At 35.1% G+C, this 21,710-nt stretch overlaps 1 protein-coding gene across 1 annotated transcript in view; it reads left to right on the top strand.

Moving 5' to 3' along the window:
- The window catches only part of LOC142343944 (uncharacterized), a 66,603-nt gene that overhangs the window by 36,378 nt on the left and 8,515 nt on the right, over positions 1 to 21,710 (top strand). The window contains exon 3 of the mRNA XM_075395351.1: positions 1,351 to 1,458. Within this exon, the coding sequence (XP_075251466.1) occupies positions 1,351 to 1,458 (108 nt within the window). The remainder of the gene's footprint in view (positions 1 to 1,350; positions 1,459 to 21,710) is intronic.

The following is a 21,710-nucleotide window of genomic DNA, read 5'->3' as shown; positions in this document are numbered from 1 at the left end:
GGTTCTGAAATTACGAAATTGTGGGAATAATGGGAGTAAATTAGAACAATGTTGGAAAAGTTTGACGCACTTCTTTGAATTTTGGGTAATTTTTCGAAATATGTCGATAACACTGGGTATTGTGAGCACTAACTGGTTAATTTTTGGCCAAGAATTGGGTATTTCTGGTAAGATTTGGGTATTTTTTGATAAGAATTGGGTATTTTTTGCCAGGAATTGTGTGTTTTAGGCAAAAAAATGGTACAATTGGCAATATTTACGTATATCAGCACACAATCGGGTAATTTGTAGTAAAAATTGTCTGAATTGCAATGAAAAATGATAAAATAGTATTTTCTTTATGTAGATGAATGAAAGAAAGTTATAGTTGTGATAACTATGAGCGAATGAATAAAATGAAAAAATGATTAAAAGTTCTGCAGATATAATTTTCTAAGTAGATAAGTTTAGCTGAAGTGCATTAGAGTGGAAAATCACCTTGGATGCATTTCCCTGGGGTAATTAAGATACTTTTCCCTGAGTGATTACGATAAGATGACAGGTCTATTGTTCTCATTCGCTCTTTTTAGGTACATCTTTGGAAATCGGATGAAAAGAGGCTATTCCTAATTTTTTTAAATTGGTACATCCTTTTACCCCTCCCCCCCCCCCCCCCCCCACTCTTGCTCACCCTCTACTACTTAGCAGTATTTCATTCGTTTTTTTTATATATTTTTGCTATTTGTGTATGAGGGACGTATGAGTACATTCACATCTTGCATTTTTCCTATTTTGATCTGGAAGTAGACTCAAGATCAGGTTCTATGGTTTTTCTATGATCCAGCGGTTTCCCATCGATGAACTTTCTATGATCCAGTGAAAATCAGAGCTTTCCAATCGATGCATTGTCTATGATCAGATAAAAAGTGGGAATGAATCACCGATGATCCATGGATGGATTTTGCATGAAAATTCTATGATCCATCGATGGGATTCACTGAGAGCCCAAGTCGGGTAACAACAAAACAGTATTTTAAAAATAAGTTACAGTGAAGAAAAATTGTAAAATTTTAAAATATAGTAATACAGTTTGTTACAGTTTATATTAGTACTGGAAATTTCTTGTGAAGGAGATCCTCATGGATAGTCCATTATTGAAAGCCACGCATGCAGAATGGATCGGAAATTTGCTATTATGACTATTCGGAGGCACAGTCTATATTTTTATGAAGGAGAGCAAAATTTTTTAATGAAGGTTTTTTTGTGAGATGTTGTGTTGTATAATCATTTCTTTGAATGGGTAGGTCCCGTTTATATTCGACTTTTATTCTCATTCGTGCCCGGAATTTGCTGAATAGTCATTGTTTGCAGGGTAACTCTGGTTCATCCAGTACTTCCAGCCGCAGCTACAGAGGGGGTAGTGGTGACGGCTATGGTGGCGGTGGCGGGGGAATCCAAATTGTGCTCGCTGGAGATCAGGTAATTGTCATAACACATTTTTTGAAATTTTGTTCAATGACTATTTATAAAGTCAAGTGAAGGGTTTGTCTAAAAGTGTACAGATTGCGGTGAAAGACTGGGAAAAAAATCATTTCCATCAAAAAAGGCTCGCAGCTTTTGGCGATGAATGCCGTGAAAGCACTGAATTTTTTTGCAAGATTTGCGATTCTTAAATAAAATTTGCAAATTGAGCTCTAACAACTAAGAATCTTACAAAAAATCACAGCTAAATTTACGGCGAGACCACAATAATTTAACGCTTTTAATGCACTCACCGCTAAATTGACTCAACACCTGTGCGTTAAAACAATTTTTTCCACAACTTTCAGCTGTCACATAAGTATCATTTCTCAATTTTCGACTCTGAGTAATCGCTGTTCAAAGCAAAACAGTGAAATAAAATCGGCTACTTCTTCTCTAGGCAGAAGTTTGTGAATTCTGCGGTAAGAATTGTAAATTCTTCTTCGCCTCCATTACCACATTTACTTCAATTCTTACAAAGTTCCGTTTAAGATTTTAATTAATGGATAGTTTTGCTGTACGGGTTGCAATTTTTGTCGCGAAACTTTTTTTCTGGTTGCATTCAACGTTATTCTTACATCTTGCTGTCTTAACGTTCTGCTGTGAAGCTTTTGGGAACATAGAAGTGAAATTTTGTAACGATAGCAGTTTTCTGAGGTGAAACTTATTCTTACTGCATTCTCTGCATTCAGCCGCTAAAAACGGCAATTTATATACCTTTTCACTGCATTCATCGCAAAACTTGCACTTTCTGAAATTGACACCTCGATCTGGGAAGCGCTTTAAAAAGAAACAAAATATCACATTGAAACCCGTGTTTCATTAAAAACACTGCACTTGCTGCTAAGATTTTTTTTAAAAAAGTGTAGTTCAGAACTATAAGTGAGTTCCATTGAAGATTGCAATGAGTGGAATTGGAAAAAGGTAAATGTAACACAAATTAGAATGCATTAAACAATTGGAAATTCTGCTGCTGTCACGTCTAATTTGTCAATTTCTATTCATCAATTTCGTGTAAGTCATTTTGTTCAAATTAATTCTCTAACCGGGAAGCCAAGATCTGTTCTCTTCTATCGAAAAATTTAACAATTGGTTTTGTAAAAAAAAGCTGAAGTGTTTTCCGATCTCCCTATTAAAAAACTTAAAGAAACTCTAAGAAGATTTGTGAAGGCTTGAGAATTAACAAAAGTCTTTAACTCTGTTAGAAATCCATAAAATTATAGAACTGCTGCCCTTGAGCAAATTTGTTTAAGGAAAAAAAACCGTATTTAACGGAAAATCGCTAGGATAAATAATTAAAGTAAACAAAATGGCTTGCATGATCCTCTGGGTGGCACGGATGCTATCAAGTTCGCATTTTAAAGCATACAGTGCATCATATCACCAGTCTGAAAAGATATTGCAGAAACAAGGCAAACAATTTTTTGTTTCTCTATGATTCTGAAAAAACAGCAGCAGCAAACTATTTTGAATAGATGAGATATGAAGGGAATAATTGAATTTTCAGAGGGACCAAAATTTCTTGCGTTATTTTATTTCCAAAAAGCTTTTCATGTGTGCCTAATTGCAAAACTTGTCAGCAGAAAGTTGATGCTGTGATACCGACATAAAAAGTTAAAGACCATTTTTTTCTGTCATCGCATGTTTTGATTTTGTTTCAAGAATTCATCCGGTTTTTGAATATATAGCTTTTAACGGATTCCGAGATCTTTCACTTTTTCAAGGTCATACTGATTGACTCTCATTTCCCATTTAATTGTATTTGAGACGATCTGCCTTCGACAGGAATTTTCTTTTCGCAATGAAAACAATAGCAACACTAGTTTTATACCTTAAGAATGGTTCTTTTTTGCTTTTCGTGATAACCTAAAATCAGCTAAAAAATAGTAGAAGCATTTTTGTGCATTCAGCGAAGTTCTGTCAAAATGGTTTACATGAATTTCACAAAAAGAGACTTACTGTAAAATAAAACAAAATTTTTGTATTGGGTCCTTAAACTTGCCTGTCTTTCTGAAAAAGATAAAATTTCCGACAATAGATCTCTGGTAACATTAGTTTGAAAACAGTTTAAGTAGAGTGAATTGATAAAGCTCTCATGTAGAAGTCATGATTATTTAACGTCAGGAAGATATTGATTTTGATTGAAACAGATATTGTAGTATTGCTAATTGGATAATTGCCACCGCAATTACCGATACTACAGAGAGTATAATTATTTAACCGTCGACTTTGTGAACACTTTAGACCTAGTCTAAACTGACGAAATATTAAGAGAGAGCTATGCTGCGTGAAATGCGTTGAGTGAAAGAATACATTATTCATAGCCCAATACTGCTGTGTATTATTTAATACACTATATAGGCTGGCGGCTGATTCACTGAAGTTGTTGATACGCGTATTAAGTGAAGAATACTGAAGCTATCCAGGCGCTCTTCACAGCAGCAAGTCTGAAACGAATATATGACTAAAGACGAATACTAGTCGGCTCCACGAATGACCTAGGAATTGATTTGGAGCTAGTCATGTCTTGTGGTTTTTTAGTCGTGTTGACTCAATTATAAACGCGCACGAGCCTAGAGCTTGCTGCTGAAGGAAATCAGAACAACACTCAACCAGCGCAAACTTAAGCCGCTTCATTTTCAACTGATAATTTCTCTCTCTCTCTCTTCCTCTCTCTGCTCTAAGAGCGAAACATCTACTCCTCCGCTAAGCGGGAATAACAACAGCGGTTCTAAGTCTGCCGATTTTATAGCAAAATAGAGTCAGAGTAATATTCACATCCAGCAGTAAGATGGATCCAATTTCTGGATTAAGATTAGATACCCCACCAAATTTTCAAGAAGGATTTCCCCCCAATATGTGCTCTATCTTTTCTATCTGTTTTAATAATCAATCTTTATATATAATCAATTTTTTTCCAGCAAGTAACACATAGATTTGGATATTAGCAAAGAACATTTTAAGCAATTAGTGAGACTTATTTCAGCATTTAGTTAAGGTCGCGTAAATAATATTGGTTTAGCTCTAGTGTGGTAATTAAGATCAAGCGAATAAAATCCCTACCACATCAGAGTTAAAAATTGGTGCGACGAGGAATAAAGAACGTTGGTTGCTCACACATTTATGGACCTGGTGGACTTTTTGTGGCTAGTTTTGCAAACCAAAAACCCAGAGGTCACACAGGTTCTATGGTGGGCCACATACCGCGCTATCCCGGTACCTGTGTGAGATGTTCTAAGATTCTGAACTTCTCAATTACGAGCAACTAAAAGAGACGGGTTCTCCCCACAAAAGAACAGTCCACTGATTTAGTAACTTTGAGCACCGGTTCTTTGCTTCTCAGACCCAAACTTTGACACTGTAGGTTGGTTTTTTAAGCGCACACGTGAGTATACAACTGTGTATCATAGAAAGACGCCTTTGTATTCCCCCGCACAAAATTAGACAAGACCGGTCACATTAATGTTACTTTTAGACTAAATAATTGTGTTCAACTTAACCAAATCTTTTATACTGTTCGCATAACGAACTCTACTATCCCCCTAGTCCAATATCATATTGGACCTAGACGAAATCATACACTCATATTCATTAAATTAGCTCTCATATATTGTCCGTAACTTAACTGTAGCGTGTATTAAACTTCTTAAACATTTTAAACCTCTTAACGGATAATTTAAGAATTCCGCGCTTTTCGACACGGAAATCTTAGTAGTTCCGCGTTTTTCGATACGCAAATCTTAAAAATTCCGTATTTTCGATTCATCGTCTAAATTATCAAACTTATCATCCTCCAAACCCATAGTACTGCAAAAACAAACTGACCCACATGCAAATAAGCCTAGTTTAACGTTGTTTTACTTCATTATACATGTATAGTTTGTCTATTAGTGTCTCTCAAAGTTAATAACTCACCCTGATAGCTACAAATAACGAAGTATTGTTCACCAAACGCGTCATCAATCACTGTAACGCCTCGAATTAACTTCTGAATTTCTAAAATTTTGCGATTTTGAGTAAAACAAAGTTGGTTTCATCAGGTTTTTAGCCCGAGTTTGTCAATTTGTGCCTAAAATAACAGGAATTAGTGAGAATTGATGCAAAAATCAGCCAATTATACACAATTTTTCATTAGAATTGTCCAAAATAAATTGAACACTTTCAATTTAATCGGATTTTTGAAGAATTTAGCCCCGTTTGGTATGGAAATTGTGTGTTTTTTTGCATAAATTCACCCCAGTTTTGAGAAAATAATTGAATTTTGGTACCAAATTAACTAATTCCGACCAAAATAAGCCCAAATTGTCCCCTAAATTTGCCAATTTAAGCTCATAAGGCCTTAAAATTCACAAATTTAGACAGAAATTTTTCAATTTCTACCTAAGAATTGCCCAAACTTAGGACCAAAGGGCCCAAATTTCCTAAATTTGCCCATTTTTGACCAAACATTTCATCTTTTATCCAACATTCATGCAAATTTATCGGTTTTATTCCAAAATTTGCCAAAAATTAACCAATAATTGACTATATTCAGTAAATTTTAACCAAAATTTTTGCTTTTAAACGCAAAATCGAAATAATTTCAACCCGAAACTATTAGATTTGACGCAAATTATTGACATATTAGCCCAGAATTGTCAAAAAATTGTCAAATTTAGCCAAAAATTTCCCGATTTTGCCCTGTTTCATTAAGAAAACACCCGCTTTCGGTAAAAGATTGTCAAAATTTGCCAAAATTTTTCAAAATTGCGCCTAATTGATCTGGTAATTGATCAAAATTGACCCAAGTTTATCACTTTTTGCCCAAATTTGACCCAAATTGGCCTAGGTAATCCAAAAATTGCCCGGAACTTGTGAAAAATTACCCAAATTGAGCCACAAAAGCCGAGAAATATCTCATTTTGGATACAAATTGGCGGTACAAATCTCAAAATTGGTCTCAAAAATTACAAATAATCTCCTGAAATTCGCCAATAATCATCAAGTATGAGTAAAATTCCGAACACACTGACACAAAATAGCCATAAAAAGCCTATCAGCGCCTGTTATAAGTCAATATACTAATAGAAACATAGTGTTTTACCAAAATTAACCACCAAAACGGCAATTTTAAAAAAAATAACACGACCTTTTTGTGCAACTGTCCTAAGCAAACGTTCCCTTTATTGTTATTTTGTGACTTATAAGTTTCTCATTCGTTTTTCTGAGCCATATATTCGATTGTACTTATTATGTTACGTATAATTTTGCAAAAAATCTCCATTTCACCAAATTAATAGCACAAGAACTTAGCAAAAAGTATATGGAATATCTAATAGGAGACAAACAAACAAGTATTAAGGATAACTCAGCAGACTATCGAGTGCTCAAATACGTCACCGACGTTGAACAATCATTCGTGACAATAGTCTACCGTTTTAAAAGAACAAAAACTGTCGGACAGTTAACCATATTTAAAACAGAAACCATATCATTAGATTTTTTGTTCAATAGACTTAATAAACGTGGCTCAATCATTGATTTACAATGTATGTACACTCAACCACACGCTTCCAATAAATGAGTGAAAGCAAACAAAACCTGAAATTAGTACCCTTACCAGATAATGAGCTCTATAAATTTGAAAAAGTTTCCATCTCTTCACCCACATTACCTAACTTTATTAGAGAAATAATCCAAAAAGAAAACGTTCATTGTGTCCTAATAAGAAAATCTGATAGCAATAACCAAATCAATTCCTATAGAGTCAGATTATTTAGACCAATTTTAACAACAGCATTCTCTGAAAGCAACCAAAAACCAAAGTTCTGTCAAGCAGGAAAATTTTTCTGGATAGAATATCGACTAACCGAAAATGGTTGCTATCAACGAATAAATAAATGTCTATAATTAATTAATCTCAATTATTTTTGTATAAAACAAAGTGAAAAACAAAACAAAAATTCTTTTCTCTTTTATTTTCTTCTTACTTAGCTTATGAATATTAGTACAAAGCACCTAAACGTAACCATTTTGTACGACGATAAAGTTGCGAAAGTTAAAAAATACACATTTAATAACGATAAACAATCTCTGATTATTTATTACAAGGTTGTTAATGATCCGGCCAACACTGTTTTATAACATATGCAAGTTTTAATCCTGATTTTTTGCAAAATATTGAAAGCTTTGCTCACGCCCAATATGTATATTGAACTCTAGATCAATAAATTTTTACCTAATTTTGTAACTGATACTGTCTAAAATGAAACCTTTTTACTAAAACAAAAGTTGAATTTAATGAGTATTGACGCTACCTTCTTGAAGATTACTATCACACTTGGTCATAAAACAGGCAAAGTTACTAGCTTTGAAGTACATAAGAAAAAGCAATATATGTACATTTTCATTAGTTTTGATACTGTTACAGGACTAGCTTGCTATATAACACATGCAAAAAACAACCCTAATTTCAACAATTTTTCAAAAGCTCTTCGCAGTCCAAATAGTGCTTTTGAAATAGGACCATTTGTTTAAACAAATTGTCTAAATTTTTCTTAAATTTCATATTAGACTCTGATTTTTTCTTAGCTTCAATCTCTTTTGAATATACTTTTGTATTGTTTCCTTTCGTTTACCTTCTCATATGAAAACTTATGAATCATTAAAGAAAAACCTTAAATAAAAATGGCGAAAATTGTAGCATACACAGACATTTCTCTTCAAAAATTTACAGGCTCAGACCCGAGTGAGGACGTAGCAGATTTTCTAAGTTTAATAGAGCAAAAAATAGAATTTTCGTTGGGAGTTAGACCATGACAGGGAGACGCTCAAAATGGTTATGACGCAAGTAGAAAAGCATTATTTGGCTCAGTCCTAAGAGGACCAGCAGCCCAATGCTTCGATTCTTTGCCCGCAGCAGAACCATGGGATGATGTTAGAACAGGTTTGTTAAATAGATTCACAGACGAAAAAAACAAGTACAGAAAACGAATTGAGGTAGAAGACATTTGTAGACAACCAGACGAATTAATCAAAAGCTATGTACACAGTCTAATCAAAGCAGTGGAAAAGGATGGCCAGACCTATTCACAGATGCTCAAAGGCAAACTAAGTGTATGGAATTCTTTGTAAGAGGTCTAACTTCTCCAGCACTTAGACAAAAATCGCATCAATTTCTGATAGCAACACCTCACGCAACATGGGAACAACTTAGAAATCATGTTAGCACTAAAGATTTCAGTTTTGCAGTAAGTAGTGATTTCAGAGGCACAGCTTCGAGCAGTATAGATAACAAAATTGAGATAGATTGTATAAAAGACCAGCTCCAAGAATTAGCAAGTCTAATGAAAAATAACAGAATTAGCGCAGCCTACAACCCAAATGAGTCTAGAAACAAACAAAATCACACACGACTTTGTAAGTTTTGCAGAAAGTCAGGTCACACAATAGCATATTACTATGCAAACAAAGATTTTAATGAACAAAACAGACAACAACCACAGCAAAGAGATAAGTTCAGAGATAACTATCAAAGCTATAGAGGACGTCGTCCAAGAGAAGATAGTTATGATAGGAATCAGAACAGATACAGACAAGACTACAGACCAAGAAACAGTTACTACAACCAAGACAACCGCAGACAATGATCTCCTTATCCTAGAACTGAGAACAATTACTTCAGAAATTGCTCACAAAGCTTTGAGAATCGAGATCGCCGCTATAGTAGCAGATCCAACGATCGCAGACCCCAAGACAATAGAAACTATTCAAGGGAACAACAAAATGATCGAAACGATTCCCGGACAGGGTATCGTGAGTCAAACAGTCCAAGACAAGATTATAGAAGAAGTAACAGTTCTAATCAGAATTCTAGAGAAAACAGTAGAGAACGTAACTCAAACAGAGTTCAATTCAGAGAGAATAAAGTTAATGGATTCTTTGTGGACAATCAACTGGATGAAGTTAATTTAAACTAGACAAGTCCCGTACAAAAATAAAAAGACAAACATTTTTTTAAACTTGTACATTCACGCCGCCGGAGACAGTAATAAACATAACGGTTTCGAATCGCAGTTTCTAGTCGACACAGGAGCAACATGTTCCTTAATAATTTTTGATTTTCTACAGGAACAAGTCACTGATTGATGTTAAACCAATTGAGTCTAAACAGAAAACAATTGCAGTCAACGGCGAACGACTAAAATTGTTAGGATACATTCATGTCCCCATCTCATTTGACATTGAAGGCAAATACTACACAGATCTTAAAACATGGGTTTCAGAGAAAAACGGTTGCGAATTATACATCCTTGGATTGGATTTTTTGAATTTTGCCACAAAATCAATTGAGTTCACAACTCCAAAAATGAACTTGAAAATTTATCCAATAGTCTCAATCACGCTCTCAAAATATCAAAAAAAGGTTATCCTTTTGTAAGTAAATTCGAAAACGTAGTGCTAAACAGTACCTTTCGAGCTAGCATCAAAATCTAGTAGAGCTCTAACAATTACACCGTCAAACCAATTTTTCAAACAAGGAACATCATTTATAATTGACAACCGCCTCCAAGACTAAGGTATCTATACATACAATGTCTATTGTGTAAGAAAAGAAAAAGAGCTGCCAATAATGCTTAATAACCCTGGTGATCGTAAAATAACAATACATAAAGGTTCAATAGGATACACTTTGGAAGAAATTTGTCAGAAAAAAAAACAAAATACACACTGATTGATAATGTCGCGTTCTTAGATGTCTTAACAGAAACTGAAACAGATTTCAATCACATCTTTCATGTGACTGAAAAAGTCGAAAACCTAATTCAGACTTTAGAAAATCCGAAAATAGACAAAACAGATATTAGACAAAAGTTGAAAAAAGCTCAGAAAAAGATTCAAGAAAAAGAGTTTGCAGACCACCATGAATTAGAGAGAGATTTTAGTCAAGATCTAAAAGACTTAAAACCAAAAGCAACAATAGAAGGTTAAATTCGACCACAGCAAATACCACTAGAAAAACTGGAAATGCTTAGCAAGTCAGACCGTGAGTTTCTCAAAAAATTTGACTTCAGTCAATCAGATATTAATGATGCACAATTACTTGATCTAATGAAACTTCTTGCCAGAGATAATGACGTCTACTCTCAACACAAATATGAGGTTGGCAAGATACAACAAAAACTTCATGTAAAACTTCTACCAAATTCAAACTTGACTAAGCAAAGACCATCACGAGTACCATTGCACCACCAAGAAAAACTTGAAATTTGGCTAGAACGGCTCTGTAAATCTGGAATCATTCGAGAATTGGGAGACGACACCGAAATGGGATCGGTGTTTAATAATTCAAATATGATCCTTCCTAAAGGAAACATAGTGAAACCAGTAATAGACGCTAGATATCTGAATTCAATAGCAGACCTAAGTAAATACTCATGGCCTCTAGAGCCAATAGGTTCTTTAATCCCTCTAACGGAGGAAACACAACAACTGACAATTTTTGTATTAGGTTCAAAACAATACACTTTTCAACGTGGTTTTTATGGGCTTTGCGGACTACCAAACTTTTTCAGTAGGATAATGACAATCCACTTTGCAACGTTAATAAAATCTAGACAAGCCGTAACTTATATTGATGACACAATCTTGCAAGCTCAGACAGCTGAAGAGATGCACTCAATAATAAAAAAGTACCATCTCTTGCTACGCAAAGCAGGACTGAAAGCTCAGCCTGAGAAAAAAAAATCTTTTTGCGCAAAGTACAATTCTTGGGAAATATAGTAGGAAAAGACGTAATTCAACCAGTAAAGAAAAGGGTTGAAGATCTGAAAGCCTTAAAGACACCTGAGAATCAACGAGTTGTAATGCGGGTCCTAGTTTGTTTAGGATTTTACAGCATGTACATAAAAAATCTACTTGTAGACAGTAAGCCATTTTACGATCTCATTAAAACTGAAACCACATTTCAATGGTCAGCTGAACACGAAAAATTGTTCAGAGAAATCAAGGATCGTATAAGTGAAGATACAGTCTTAGCAATTCTAGATAAAAGATATCCCTTCCATGTTCATGTAGAAGCATCATCAATTGGTGTTGGTTCAATCTTAGTCCAAGAATTTCCTACCGGAAAAATAATAGTTTCATTTAATTCTCGAGTTCACACAAAAGATGAGCAAAAAATGAGTACAACAGCTAGAGAACTTTGTGGTGTGATTTCTGCTCTACAAACGTATGAGCATTACATGATAGGTTCCCCACATCCAGTATATCTCTACACAGACCACAAGCCCCTATTGTATCTTTGGGGACGTAGAGGAAAATTATCTCATCGATTTCTTCGCTATCAACTTGTCATTTCACAATTCCAAAACTTGAAAATAATTTGGACAGAAGGCAAAAACCTAGCCTTTCCAGACATTCTAAGTAGAAACGTCTCGATAAAAGACTTAGACGAATATCAACTGAAACACAAAACAATTCCGAAAGACATTAAATTTTACGACGAGTCAGGCAACGAAGAAAAATACTTCTTGTTGCATGACAATGAAAAGGGACAGAAAAAAGATTGCTACCCCATTCTGAAACAAACTTTTCAAGGACTTAGATAATTGAATTTTAAGAACGAACAATTTTTTCAGACAGCCTATAAACCCAGTGATCGAATTTGTTCAACTTCCGACATCTGAGAATCCTTCTTGAAAGGAAATGCAATAAATCATTATCGTGACAAGTGCCCATTAAAAGAACCAATTTTAAGCGAACAAGACGACAGTGAAAAGTATTACTCTGATTTGTCTTTAGAATTCGATAACAATTTAGAAAAGGAAAAAGAGCAATTTGAAAAAGTTTCTACAAAAGAAGACGACTCTTTGCTAAACTCTGTTGAATTGTCAGGTTTAGAAATAGATGACATGAGTCTTGAGCAAGAGATTGAAGCATGCAAAGCAACTTTTGATACAATAGCAAGTGTTCGACTAGCAAAACCAATTTGTGAGAATAACAAAATTTCAGATGGAAAAGAACTCATTGAGAAATTATCTAGTTTTGCTGAAGATATTGACTTGAACATAAAAGCAATCAGCCAGGAAAAATTCAAAGACCCAGTTATCAAGACTGTTAGACAACGTTTTGAGTCAGGTAACAAAGATTAGAAAAACGTAAAGTATCGACAATCAAAAGCCATGAAAGCATACTTGAATAATTTCGAAAATCTTTGCATAATTGGAAATATTTTGTGTATTAAACAACCAACTGAAGACCCAAATATTCATAACATCTAAATATGCGCACCATTATCCCTCTTCTTAAAAATTTTTGAATTAGCTCACCAAGATTCACTTTCCGGACACTCTGGGAAAGATAAAACATTGTCAAGCATAAATCGCTTTTTCTATTGGCCAGGTTTATACAAATGGGTTTCTCACTGATAGCCAATTGTTTATATTGTCAAAAAAATAAACAAAAACGCAAAGGCTTAAACGAAGCACCTCTTGAAAAATGGACAGAAACTGTACCTTTCCCCTTCCACACGGTACATATAGATTACAAAGGTCCAATAAATCCAACCTCGAACGAAAATAAACATTGCTTAGTAGTAAATAATTCCTTTCGTCGTTACATTCCAGTTTATCCAGTTTCATCAACATCAGCAAGTGAAACAATATCAGCAGTTTGAGAAATTTTTTCTTACTTTCGGTATCCCACAAAAACTTGTGTATGATAAAGGATCAGCCTTTATGAACGCAGAGTTCACAAGTTGGACTCATGAACTTGGAGTTACGCATGCTCCTGGAACAGCATATTCTCCCTGGACCAACGGAAAAGTTGAGATCCAAAACAAACACCTTGGCACACATTTCCGATTTTTTTTGAACAAGCCAACCGTAATTGGAGTGACTTAGCACCAAAGTTTGCGTTTGCTCATAACACAACAGCAAACACTAGTACAGGATTAACACCCTACGAAATTGTTTTTGGTCAAAAGCCCCAAATTCCGCTTTCCCTGAAATTAGGATTATTAGGGTGTGCCGGCTTAACTTGTAATTCAGCATTTTGCAAAGATTTACCACTCCACAAACATTCAGAACAGAGTAGCAAGAACGATCAGTTAGATAAAATGCTAAAGCCGAAATTAAGTAGTTCATTACTCGCTCGTGAAAATCAATTCAAACAAATTTACAAAACTGCATACAACAGAAGTCTTGAGGTTAACTCCAAAGCACATCAAAACAGAAACAAACATAAACTAGGCAAGCCTTTAGACGTAAGACAGCTAGTTTTAATGGAAAATCATTCATTCGAGGACGGAAAATCCAAAAAGGTACTTGAACTAAGATAAGGACAATATGAAGTAACAAAAAATTGACAAATGTAAATTACGAAATAAAACTTGTTGCAAACGAAACCGTCAAAAAAGTTGAGTACCTCCCAATTGAAAACGCAATTTCAGAATTAGTTGTGGGTTATGGTTTAAGGAATGAAAGCTTGCAACCATTCTTCGAAAATTTAAGGAATAAACAAATTGAAAAACTTAATAAGCCGGTTGATAAATTTTCTTTTCAACAACCTTTCACTGAAACTGAATTTTTCCCAGTATACAATTTTACAAGTAATACAGATAATATACAAAATGAAAATCAACATGACAAAAACTCTTGAAGATAACAATAACACAATAACAAAACCAGACTCAGGATTTCAGGAAGGTTTTTCATCTACTTATCTAGATAACACACAAACACCTGATAACCGTAGTCGTAGTAGAACTAGAAGTTCTACCCCATATCCCGAAACACGTATTCGTTTTGCAGATCCACCTGACATTAGAGTCAGCCCTGTTAGAACCCAAGCCCGTGTACAATCACCCGAAGCAAACTCAACTCCTTCGGATGATCAACGTTCATCTCGAATGGATCGTCGAATTTCGGGATGATTGAAAAAACTTACTACTCGCTAATAAGCGGGATTTACTTAAATCTTACTTTATATTTTTACTTTAAAGGTTCAAATTGTCGGAAAATTTTTCTCCGTGACCTTTTCACTTACTTCTTACAGACTTACTCTTAGCTTTCTGACCCCACAAAAACCAAAAACTCTGTCAATCATTTATAGAATAAAGTTTTTATGAAAAACAATCACTTCCTTTGCAAATCTTTAACTATTTTGATTGTCTTTATTGTTGTATCTTTTTGTAGACCCTCAGTTAGGAATGAGTTGGTTGAAATTTCCCCTACTTTAAAAGTTGTTCCTTATGACTGTTCAAAAATGAAAGAAAGCAAAATGTATGCTTTAAAGCAAAATGTATGCTTTAAATCAAGTAGCTCAATGCAACATTAAACCAGAAAATTTTAAAGTTGCACCCGCAACGGTGACAAAAATCATACAGAAGAAAAGTAGAGGCAGTAATGTGTCGAGTAAAATCGCAAGCCTTAAGATGGCACTGTGGCTTTTTATCGCACTCTTCTTTAGCATATGACCAAATTTCTCTTACAACTGACGTAATAGTAACACCAGAGAATTGCAGACTTGCTAACAAAACAGGACAAAATTCAACTATAACAGAGTACGATTAAACTAATAAATTAGACCTTACAAATGAAGTTTGAAAACACCAATACACACACGGTGGTCTGAATAAGGACGAACACCTAGAAGATAACACAGATTGCTCTTCGTCAGGAGAAGTAAAACTTTTTTCCTTTGAAACACAAATGCAAAGAGTTGAACTTGAAGTTGATCAGGAAACAGAATCAGTTTTTAACCCGTTAGGATTAAAACTTCCATGCGAACTTAAGGAAGGAGGTTGTGAAACAACATCACTAGACCCCTTCGCTTACTCACTGGACGTGCCACAAAATTGCATTGTTATAAAACTTTTTACTCAAAACACAAAAATGATAAAGTTTACAAACGAACCAGATACACCACAATACTACATCATAAGTACGCACGACATGCAAAGTGATGTTTATCGTTTGCAAAACAACATGAAAATAGACTACATGCGAGACATAAAACTGAGGATAAATAATGAAAGAAATTAATTTGTGGAAAGCCTAATCCTTTGTTTATTACAAACTTTGATGATTTATTTGTTTCTTTTACAGGCGGATTTGATATGATGACGGGGAAAAACCGTAATTTCAAAAAATAATGTTAATTTTTACAAAATGCAAGTCGGCACCGACAACAAAATAAGGGTGAACGGTTTTTACGAGACACCTTAAAACGAGCTAGTTGGTAGCCAACATTTTGGAAATCATAGACAAATTTTTGAAAACGTTGGAAAAGACACTATCGATTATGATATGCTCATATGCGTATGAAAATTAACTTCATGAAGTATAAGGTCTATCGTGATTTGGAACAGTCTGACTTCCTTATTTTACAAAATATGTGCGAGCTCAGACAAACTCAAATCCAAATGATCAATGCATTATCTTATGAAAACAATAGATTGGCCGGATACATGTTAACCAGAAATCGTTCAATGTTCTTAGAAATTGAAGGTGTTATAGGTTTTCTGTATCTGTGTCCAAAGAAAATTTCACCGTTTAAGGTACTTGATCGCTGTTAGGACCGTACTCCGATCTTTTAAGACGGAAAAACTATGTTTGTTAATCCTATTACGCGCCAAATATTTCCATTTGCAAATGAAATAGACTGTACAGATACTTTCAAAAATTTGTTTCAACTTGATTTAGATAATAATAATTCTTGGTATCAGTTGATGCCGGCGCCAGTTCCTTTTAAACCGCCCGCTGTTTTTGCTCCAAAACAATTTGGTTATATTCAGAAAAACCCAGATTATGATTCTCGTCGTGCAGGTATTTACACTGTAAACCAATTGAAAGATTTTTGGAGAACAATTTTGCACAAATCTGCATCTAATTTAGTTTTGAAAAAGATTTCTCGAACAGTTCTTCAAAACGCACATATAGACAATAGTCAACGCGATATCTATCGCGCCGCAGGTCTCAATAATCGATTATATTTAGATTCAATGTTGTCACCATCTTTTTTCCTTGATCACTTTAAGAGTATTTTTGGAGAAATTGGCTATTACGTAGAAAGAGCCGGAATTTTGTTTGCATGTTTTATGTTAATCAAGTTTTTGATCGAGTTTGTAATTTTTTTAAGAGCTTTCGAGATACAAAAACTGTCGAAAAACACTATTGGTTTTTGGAAAACATTACTAGGAGCCTCGTACAATTTGTTTCTACTGTCCATTGTAACATCAATTTATCAAACACCTAAGGATGATGAAAATAGAATTGTCACCACTCAATTCCCCTGAAATAGCATTACCTCCTACGCCAGAAATACCACATCTTTAGCCTGAAGTTCCTACTGAGCAAGAAGTAAATGCAATTGCTCCCCCATAAATCAGTCATCCAAATAGTCCTTTTATACTTAATTAATCACACTTAATCAACTCTTCTTAGCCTAACCTAACTGTTTCAGCATTATGGTCTGAGATGCAAAACTTTAATGATCTTTTCGTATCTGAGCACCATAAAGGTTTATTTATTAAGTTTCACGAATTTTCTAGACATATATAATACTCTTTTATACCTGCTTATGAAAACCTAGTGCATTTAAAGGTTAGCGCACCCAAACTTTTTGACTTAGTAGACATACTAATTTATTCAGACCACGAAAAATTTCATACTCTTAAGGAATATGGTCTACTCGATTTAGGAAGCAACATCCACTTTCATTTATAAAATGATGCACCTCGATCTTCAAAAGTCCCTGCGGGAACTGATTATCTTATTTGCTATTCTATACGTTTTAACTAATTTTGCCTTATTTCTTAATCATTTCAGACAACCAAACGTATTCACAGTGCATTGCAAACACTTCGAGATCCATCAGCACGAGAATAACGTTTTGGAATGTATTTTTACTACGAATGCAAATTAATAAGACCTTATCAAATTATTCGATCTTTTACTATCCATTTTCCCTATCAAGTAACCCCCACCTTAGAAGTTTTGTTTGATTTTGTTGACTCTTGGGACGAAGGTTCGATAACAATAACAGCTTTTTCCCCTTATAGGAACTTTTTTTTGATGTTTTCAGAGCAAAATTTAGACCAGATTGCCATTGATATTTCCAACTGCTGATGATAAACATACAGAACAGACCCCTTAGCCTTAAATTGAATAACACAAAATATATTATCCTTGGATTATCCACCACCCATAACTCCTTCATAATTTAAATTCGACAACCCCATAGCATTTTAAACCATTATATATATTTGAAAATTAGCCACCCCCAAATACTTGAAAATGCACTGTTCCTATCTTTTTACTCCAACGCCGAACTAACAATTAAGTACCCTATTCTATTATTTTAATCATGTTTTTCTTATTAAATAAAGAATTAGTTGAAATTTGTAGTTTCGAAAAAACATTCGGAACAGAACCTTCCCTTCAAGCTTTCATTTTAGTACACTTGAAGAAAGTCGAAACCCAAGAACAATCAACCTTCTCAGTATACCCTTCTTCTTGTTATTGGAACTATTTCTTTTATTTACTCGAAAATCACACCAAATGTGCCAAAAATATCTGCACAGAAAATAATAAATTAATGATGTTCTAGTTAAAATGATATTCCATTTAAACCAACATCTGGTCAGAATAAATTACATTAAACGTTCCTTCGTAGAAACAGATAATTACACCTCCCCTTCCCTAGAAATTTATTATGTAAATTTTGACATCCAAGAAAAATTAATTAAAACACTTACTCCTCTATAACCCCATTGGAACTTCTTTTTAAAAAATTGAAAAATCCATTCAGTTAAAATTAAGTAAAATAAATCCCCCAGCCAACATCGACAACGAAACAATTTATCCTACCAACGACTTTTAAAATGGGAAATTGTTTATCCTTCAGAATAGTTTTTTCCCCTTCAGAACTCATCACGCCCCCCTAGTGTTGAATACCGTGATGAATGTCCCATTTGTTTAAGAATTACTTCCTGTTGGAAAAAATTGCACCCTTCCGAAGGAGACCAACCACCCCATTTTGTTTGCTCCGATTGCAGAATTAACCTTTTCCGGCACACTTCCCAACCAAATTGCCCCCTCTGCCTCCGCCACATTTATACATTATCCCTTAGTTTTTATTACCGATGTTTTTGCTGCAATCAAATAAAGAAGTGTGTCACCTCCTCCACCCACCCTCACATAAAATTTCACCAGAACCTTGGACATTTTGTGTGTAATCCCTGTGCCCAAGATGAGAACAAGTGCCCCATTTGTTTGAAACAGATCAACCCCCACGACGTTTGGTCGGAAAGTTCTTAAACAATGCATCCCATTTACGTCTCAATCCTTATTCTTCTCTCCTTTATAATCATCCTCTCTGTTGGCCTCTTCATAGAAGTCCTCCTCCTTCTCCCCATCTAACGACCCTTCATCACAAGCAGGTATATACTGCAACACAAAAAAACCCAGCTGGGCGGGTTGTCGCACGGAGGGGAGCCACGAGGTTCGAAACCCGATTTTAGTCAGTTAAATCTGACACAATCTGATTCAAAGCTTCTAAAGAAATAATTTTTTGGTTTTTAGGATATTCCGAATTTAAAACGGAGATTCCTTTCCAAATTTCAGTTCTTTTGAATTTTTCTTTTCTTTCTTTCCACCCCGGTGAGAATTTCGCAAAATTGATTCTGCACATAATGTGTGATTGGATTCCTGTACTCTAAGAGTATGATTTTGTTGGTACTTTAAAAAGTACGAATGTTTTCTTTTCAGCAGAGCTAGATTTCGTTTTAACCTTTCTTTGTAAGTGTATTTTTGTTTATGTTTCACAAGATGTCGAAAAGATCCTACCAGAACACAACCCCCACACTGCCAGAGGAGCAGTATGACCCCTTGACCAACTGGATGGCAGATCTTCCACCGCTAACAAAGAAAACTAGAGCGATGCATCCTCGCCAACGTGGCAATAACAACAACAACAACAAAAAGAGACAACATCAGCCACAACACAAACAACAACAGAGCCAAGAGCCCCAACAACATCAACAGCAGCCTTAAAAGTCAAACGCGTCCATTTCTGTCACAAAACAGCTCCTCAATGATGGTTTACCAAAAGGCAACAATTTCCCGCTAAAACCCAGACGCCTTGAAATGCAGTTCGAGAGAGAGAGAGAGAGAGAGAGAGAGAGAGAGAGAGAGATGTTTCCATTGAAAGAAAACCCACAGTTCATCACTTCGCTGGACTTTTCACTAAGACCTGATACAACCAGTGGCAAATTGATGACACTGCCGTAATTCAGAATTTGACAACCTAAGAATAAATTGTCGTATCAACTGAAGTGTTGCCAATCCAAACAAAATTTTCCCTAGTTCAATCATTGAACGAATGGAGGCTTAGCGCTAGAAACGTCAGCTAACAAACATATGAAGTTGAGAACAAGATGCTGAAAGTTCGCTCAACTTTCCCCTTTGAGTATCTCACAGCCTTCCCGAAACCGGAAAATAGTCACAGTGAGGAGGAACCTAGCTGTGGAAACGACCTTGCTGTCGAAAACTCTGAATTCAAAAAAAGCTCTGGGAGTCAGAAAATGCTCTGATGGACTTACAGTCCAAAATGAGCAGAACAAAAATCTCGGCACAAACAACAGTGGACGAGAAACAGCAGCTGCGGAAGAAATTGCTAATTTCTTCTCAGACGGTTAAAATCAGAGACCAGCAACAGTCAAATCTCTTATACAAATGTAAAACTGTGATTGAGGCTAATAAGCTAGCTGATGGCTGAAGAATTAAAGAAACTAAGATATGAACACAAAAAGGCCCTCAGCAAATGAACTGCACAACTTGAACATTCTCAATTTTGTACTTTATAAGTTTAGCTTGAAAGTCTCTTGTCACGTGTTAAAATTCAATATTTAACTTCTTCATAACTAGTACCTTTTGTACGCGCTTTTGCAAATCTTGCGTTGTTGTGCAATACGTATACTGCAAATTCGTTTAACATTGTATACCTATTAACCCTCATCAGTAACTCAAAGTTGTAAACTTTTAACGTGTTTTTATCTTAATGTGTTGCTTTTTAATTTGCAAATTTTTGCAAAAACTATTATTGTTTCTTTAATAATTTAATGTAAACTTTGTACGATAGAGCACAATTTTTCTCTTCTTTAAACCGGGATGAGCTGTAGTATTGCTAATTGGATAATTGCCGCCGCAAATACCGATACTACAGAGAGTATAATTATTTAACCGTCGTCTTTGTGAACACTGTAGTATTGCTAATTGGATAATTGCCGCCGCAATTACCGATACTACGGAGAGTATAATTATTTAACCGTCAACTTTGTGAACACTTTAGAGCTAGTCTAAACTGACGGAATATTAAGAGCTATGCTGCGTGAAATGCGTTGAGTTAAAGAATACATTATTCATAGCCCAATACTGCTGTGTATTATTTAATACACTATATAGGCTGGCGGCTGATTCACTGCCGCTGTTGATACGCGTATTAAGTGAAGGATAATGAAGCTATCCAGGCCGCTCTTCACAGTAGCAAGTCTGAAACGAATTTATGACTAAAGACGAGTACTAGTCGGCTCCACGAATGACCTAGGAATTGATTCGGAGCTAGTCATAGAACTTGTGATTTTTAGTCGTGTTGACTCAATTATAAACACGCACCAGCCTAGAGCTTGCTGCTGAAGGAAATCAGAACAACACTCAACCAGCGCAAACTTAAGCCGCTTCATTTTCAACTGATAATTTCTCTCTCTCTCTCTCTCTCTCTCTCTCTCTTCCTCTCTCTGCTCTATGAGCGAAACATCTACTCTTCCGCTAAGCGGGAATAACAGCAGCGATTGTAAGTCTGCCGATTTTATAGCAAATTAGAGTTAGAGTAATATTCACATCCAGCAGTAAGATGGATCCAATTTCTTGATTAAGATTAGATACCCCACCATATTTTCGAGTAGGATTTCCCCCCAATTTGTGCTCTATCTTTTCTATCTGTTTTAATAATTAATCTTTATATATAATCAATTTTTTTCCAGCAAGTAACACATAGATTTGGATATTAGCAAAGAACATTTTAAGCAATTAGTGAGACTTATTATAGCATTTAGTTAAGGTCGCGTAAATAATATTGGTTTAGCTCTAGTGTGGTGATTAAGATCAAGCGAATAAAATCCCTACCACATCAGAGTTAAAAATATGATCTTCTTAAAAGGATTACATTCG

The sequence above is a fragment of the Convolutriloba macropyga genome, chromosome 8 (assembly GCF_964194025.1).
Source record: "Convolutriloba macropyga chromosome 8, txConMacr16.3, whole genome shotgun sequence".
NCBI lineage: Eukaryota > Metazoa > Xenacoelomorpha > Acoela > Convolutidae > Convolutriloba > Convolutriloba macropyga.
This window is presented reverse-complemented; position numbering and strand designations above follow the sequence as displayed.